The sequence below is a fragment of the Notolepis coatsorum genome, assembly GCF_963971535.1.
Source record: "Notolepis coatsorum genome assembly, contig: SCAFFOLD_497, whole genome shotgun sequence".
Classification (NCBI taxonomy): domain Eukaryota; kingdom Metazoa; phylum Chordata; class Actinopteri; order Aulopiformes; family Paralepididae; genus Notolepis; species Notolepis coatsorum.
The window spans coordinates 62,501-68,742 of NW_028169621.1; the positions used below are offsets into that span (position 1 = coordinate 62,501).

Below are 6,242 nucleotides of genomic sequence, written 5' to 3' on the forward strand. Positions count from 1 at the left end.
CCATCACCTGCCAAGCCCCGCCCTAGTGGCGTACTATATAGTACTAGGCGTGGTCACCACTCACTCTTCCTCTATTTTCGTTTTGCTTATAGCGGATGCATGACACCCTATGCAACTAGTTGTTATGAAAAGTTTAGAGACATTGCGTAATATTGAATGCTTACCGGAGATTTGCTTACCCCTGGAATTTTCGGGGCATGTTCCAACGACACGTCGGGTCTATTCTGATGTTTCCTCATCTTGTGGCAGCAGATCGAGGGACAGCGTGCGAGGTTTGGCTATCGAGCCGGCTCGCACACAGGTAGGCCCTGTGTCATCAGGCATTGATGCTAGTGTTAGTAATGCTGGTTGTGTTGTTACACAACCGAGTTGTGTGTCGGCGCCAGGGGCGGGATGGCTTGGTGAACGTTCCCCTGAAGTGGACGGTTTCCAGGCGATCCTGGAGCGTGCTGCTAACACTAATGCTAACGCTAATGCTGAAATGGGTCACTGTTCTAATGTTCCCCGCCGTGGGATGTTGCCGCTTTTCCCTCCTCTTAACAGGTTCATTGATGAAGGTCAGTCGGTAGCTAATGTGGGGGGTTTTGCTGAGTCCTATTTACCCTTTTTTCGGGTAAATGGGTTGACAACAGGGTGCAGGGCGGGTGTGCCGTGGCTAAGTAGCCAGGTAGCTTTGATCCTGTGCCCCGGCGGGGTTGGACGGTGTCCCACCCGGAAACCGATGCTTGAGAGGGAATCGGCTCGGCGGGTGGCAGTATGGACGGATGAGAGCTATACTGCTGCAGGATGGAATTTAGCGGAGGCCAGTGTTGTGGCTCAGCTGACTGTTCTCCTGTCCACATTAGCGTCGGGTAGTGGGGCTACGGGACCAACCGACGCTGAAAACATTTTGCATGTTTGTGGTGTTATAGAGATCTTGACTCAGTCGCAAGCTATAACTGCGGGGAGGATTAGGATGCTATCAACGCTTCTTAATAGGCATTTCTGGTTGGAGCAATCTCCTCTTGGGGAAGAAGAAAGGTTTTCTCTCCTCACGGCTCCTTTTTCCACAGAGGGACTCTTTGGTCGTTCTGCGGAGGCGCAGGCGGTTGTTGATCTGGGTCCCACACCGCCTCACGCTATGCAGCCAGAGGTTGGAGCACGGCCTCGTCAGCGACTGTGGCGAGGCCCTCGACAGGCGGCCATGTTTCCCCCGCCAGTGGTACCCTGGGCGGAGAGTCAACAGGTGTCCACAAGGCCGACAGCCTTGGCGGCCGAGGGATCGGCCATATTGGGTGTACTCGGCTTGGGAAATACAAGCCGTCGTCATTCTGCCGCGAACAGCCCACTCCCCGTTCACTCCTCTCTCCGTTACCAACGGAAGCAGGGCTCTGATCGTTTTCCTTTGGCTGCGGGCCGCGAACCTTCTTTGAAGCGCATGCGGCCCCACTTTTCGCTTCTCATGGGGACAGGGGCTGACACCCAGTTGATGGCTGAGCCTGGGTCTGTCCGTGAGAATGTTGTGCTGTCGCGTGGCTCCCGCACCACACGTTGTATGATGGGTGAGCCTGGTGTTACGGCTGCCAGCAGGGGGACTCGAGGCCTCTTCGTTTGAATGCTCAGCACGGGTTACCCCGGCCTCGCCTTCACCAGGCGGGGTATCACGCTAATGACTCCCACTCCCGTGAGAGCGGCAGTGGTCTGCAAAGAAGAGGCGCGCGTGATTTGGGTGATAGCAATATCACTGCAGGGCTACGGCGTGTAGGAACCCATGGGGTCCTCACGCCTTGCATGTCTAGCTGTAGAACAACTCCTCAGCATGCGCTAGAGGGGTGTTCAGGGGGGGAGCGTGTGTCAACCAGTTTGATGGCAGCTTCTCCCGTATCAAACCGGCCCTTTCTGTCGGGGTCCCCCCTTGGGTGCGACCGCCCTGTCTGCTTTGGCGGGTTCAGGGGCTACGCACAGCGGGAGGGACCGGGCCACCTATCTACTGTTCCTTGCGGCCCAGCGTCAGTTGACGGCGGGTGCGCTTTGGGATTATTATCACATATGGCAACACGAATGCCGTTTGGAGGAGTGGATGGAGAGAACGTTGAGGCGGGGGCTTGTTTTGCAGTTCGCACAACCCCACCCTCCGTTTTCAGGTTTGGTGCAGACCCTATTGTCAGGGTCAGCAGCAGTGACAGCTCTGGCCGACGAGATCCAATCTTTGTTGGCGAAGCAGGCCATAGTCGTGGTTCCGAGAGAGGAAAGCGATGTCAGGCATCTACTCCCGTTATTTTCTGGTGCCCAAAAAAACGGGAGGGGTCAGACCTATACTGGATCTGTCCGCGTTCAATCGTCTGATTGTGGCGAGACCATTCAGTATGTTGACCGTCAAACTCCTGCTACTTGCTGTCAGAGTGGTTGCCGTTCGGCTATTATCTGGCGCCCCGCACATTCACCAAGTGCGTAGAGACTGCGCTGGAGCCTCTACGTCGTCAGGGAATACGGATTCTATTCTATCCCGACAACATTCTGCTCCTCAGCCGGTCGGAAGAGTTCGCCAGGTCTCATACCAGGCTGGTGGTGGAATTCCTTACCAAGCTGGGTTTTGCTGTGAACTGGAAGAAGAGTACGCCTCTTCCCAGTCAACAGGTGGAGTACTTGGGCTTGACGTTGAGGTCAAGGCCCATGATTGTAACCCTCTCGGAGCAACAGAGGGTGTCTATCCTCCACGTGCTCAGGGGTTTCCGTCTTTGAAAGACGGTCACGGCGCTGCAAGTGATGCGCCTGCTCAGTATGATGGCATCTGCTCACGCGGTGGTTCCTCTTGGCCTCCTCTTCATGAGGAGGATACAGAGGTGGTTCTCCAGTATGAGAATAGACTCGGTGAGGGACAAATGGAAACGGTTGACGGTTCCTTTGTCGATATGGGGGGATCTCGCCCATTGGAGGAGGCCTGGTATCCTCACCAATGGGGTCCCCATGGGCAGCAGGCGCTCACACGTCACGGTCTTCACCGACGCTTCCCTCACGGGTTGGGGAGGGACGTGTCGGACCAACGCAGTGGGGGGCAGCTGGATGATCCATGCTGCCCGGTCTACCCTGCACATCAATGTGTTGGAATTGAGGGCGGTCCTCCTGGTCCTCAGACGGTTCGTCCACCTGGTGGTAGGCGAGCACGTTCTGATCAGAACGGACAGTATGACGGCAGCGGCGTATATCAACAGGCAGGGTGGAACTCGATCCATCCGCCTGCACCGGGCGGCGGTCGAACTCTGGCTATGGGCATCTCGCAGGCTGCGCAGTCTGAGGGCGCTCCACATCCCTGGCATGGAGAATGTGGGCGCGGATATGATGTCTAGGGGCGGTCCTCGTGTCGGCGAGTGGGAACTGCGCCACGATATAGTCAGGCAGATCTGGGATCGCTTCGGGGAGGCTTCAGTGGATCTGTTTGCGAGCAGACGCTCACACAAGTGCCCCTTGTGGTTCTCGGTCAGTCGGGCAGATCATCCCCCCTTGGGGGTGGATGCCTTCTCGATGTTTCCATGGCCGCCCGGCCTTCTGTACGCTTTTCCCCCTATACATCTGTTGAATCAGTTGTTGGAGCGGATACGGAGGGAACGCAGGACCGTGATCCTGGTCTCGCCGGACCGGGGCACAGCGGTGTGGTTCCCGGCCCTGATCCAGCTACTAATAGCCCCGCCGTGGCCTGTTCCTTGATCGGCGATGGCCCTCTCTCAAGCACGCGGGTCGCTGTTTCAGCCCCCGGTGCTGCACCAACCTCTGATGGTTTGGCTGGTGAGAGGGTAAGTCTGGAGAGGATGGACCCTTCTGTGGTTGACACCATCCGGAATGCGCATGCTCCCTCCACTGTCACGCTTTACGCGGGCAGGTGGCGTATGTTCCAAGAGTGGTGTAAGGCGGGGGGCAGGGACCCGGTGTCCTGCCCCCTGGATGCTGTCCTTATTTACCTTCAGTCTCTCCTTGAAAGACTGTCGGCTTCGACGGTGAGGGTATATGCAGCAGCTATATCCTCTTATCATGAGGGATTTGAGGGTGCTGTTTTGTTCAGCCACCCTCTTGTGAGGCGTTTCCTGCTTGGCGCTCGACGCGTTAAGCCGGTAAAATGCTCTTTGGCTCCGAGCTGGGATCTTCAATTGGTCCTCGGTCGGTTGTCCTTGGCCCCGTTTGAGCCTCTTGAGCAAGCGCCGTTGGAACAGCTGTCGTTCAAGACCGCGTTCTTGCTGGCCGTCACCTCCGCTAAACGCGTGGGTGAGCTTTGTGCTCTCTCGGTATGGCCAGAGTGCCTGTCTTTTCGTTCCGATTGCGGTGCCACTCTGCGGCCTAATTCTGCCTCCGTGCCTAAACATATCCGGAGTTCTTTCCGCTCCAGGGATATTATGGTTCAGGCGTTTCATCCGCCTCCTCACGCTAGTGAGTTGGAGGCGGGCCTTCACCTGTCATGTCCGGTCCGGGCTTTGGGGATTTACCTCAGCCGTACTCAGGGCCTCAGGGCTACCTATCAGCTCTTTATCTGTTACGGTGGCTCTCGTGCTGGTAAGGCACTGTCGAAACAGCGCCTGTCCCATTGGTTGTGCGAGGGCATTGCCCTTTGCTACACGTTGGCCGGGCTGGCTCCCCCTGGGGGCGTCAGGGCGCACTCCACTCGTGGGGTGGCAGCCTCTGCCGCTCTGTTGGGTGGGGCCTCGGTGGAGGACATCTGTGCTGCGGCTTCGTGGTCCTCCCCGGGTCCCTTCGTAAGGTTTTACCTCATGGACATGACCGGGGGTTCTGTCTCCCAGGTGGTTCTGAGGTCTGTGGCCTCTCCTGCTTCCCGTCCTTTGGTGGGGTAGCAGGAGTGTGTGGGTGTGGGCCACAATGTGTTGTGTCACACGTGGTTCCGCCTGTGCTGTGTGTTCAAGAGGTTCTAGTTCCCTCTTGTTCGCACTCGGGTGGAGTTCATTAGGAAGAATGGGGTGACGGGACTCACCTCCCCCCTGATGTGGGCTTACGGGTCCTCAGGGGGTACATCTGTCGGGCCTCGCGTCCGCTCTACCCCATATCTCGGTATGGCTTAAGAGCGGGATGCGATGCCAGTACGAGTATATAACGACTCGAGTTATATGAGTACTGGCTAAGCGTCCCGCTCTTAGCGTGCCCCGAGTTCCCTTGGGGAAACTTTTCTTGGAAACGATTTTCCGAGGAAGAGTGAGTGGTGACCACGCCTAGTACTATATAGTACGCCACTAGGGCGGGGCTTGGCAGGTGATGGGTGTATTGTTTTTTATTCGTTGATGGAGTACACTAGGTACATGAGATGAGGTATATCTCGGTATGGCTTAAGAGCGGGACGCGATGCCAGTACGAGTATATAACGACAGGTTATGTATATAACCTAGTTATATGAGTACTGGCTAAGCGTCCCGCTCTTAGCGTGCCCTGAGTTCCCTTGGGGAAACTTTTCTTGGAAACGATTTTCCGAGGAAGAGTGAGTGGTGACCACGCCTAGTACTATATAGTACGCCACTAGGGCGGGGCTTGGCAGGTGATGGGTGTATTGTTTTTTATTCGTTGATGGAGTACACTAGGTACATGAGATGAGGTATATCTCGGTATGGCTTAAGAGCGGGACGCTTAGCCAGTACTCATATAACTATCGTTATCATACGTTATCATACTGCATACTTATAATGGACTTTGATATGAAAAAAAAATATTCTTCCAAGCAAGAATCATAGCCATGTTAATAACGTTTGTAATAAACCAAACCATTTGTAAATCCGTCAAGATGTCAGCGAGTTAAGAGTATTTCTGTTTGTGCAGATCATCACCTTAAAGCAGTAGTCCACCCTCGCAAGATGGCCGCCGGTGAAGTACGCGGGAGACTCCGCCTGGAGGCATCTAGTGTTTATATATCTATGATCTTGATAGCATGTGAACAAGGTGAAGCGAACGCAGCCTCTGTCAGCTCTCTCTCTCTCTCTCCCTTTCTCTAAAGCCCTATTATTATAACCGATAGATAGGGCATACAGACCTTCATCTGCACATTTGTTTATACTGTTTATTTTTCTCATATTTCTATATTCAGATTTAATTTGATTGTTTACACTGTTTAATTTTCTCATATTTTATATTCAGATTGAATAGTCTTGCCTATATTCATGCCTTTCATCTATTACCCTGCCCATACCTGTACCTCGCCTCCCCCCTCCCCCCTCCCCCCTGCTGCTGTGACGGCCATATCCCCAATGAATATCGTATCTTATCTTCTCTTACTA

At 54.7% G+C, this 6,242-nt stretch overlaps 1 protein-coding gene across 1 annotated transcript in view; it reads right to left on the reverse strand.

Moving 5' to 3' along the window:
* The window catches only part of LOC311248692 (NADPH oxidase 4-like), a gene marked incomplete at both ends in the record, with an annotated part of 49,766 nt that extends 43,762 nt beyond the window's left edge, over positions 1 to 6,004 (reverse strand). Inside the window, one exon of the mRNA XM_084339535.1 lies at positions 5,999 to 6,004. Coding sequence (XP_084195661.1) covers positions 5,999 to 6,004 — 6 coding nt within the window. The remainder of the gene's footprint in view (positions 1 to 5,998) is intronic.
* Between the last annotated feature and the right edge of the window lie 238 nt (positions 6,005 to 6,242).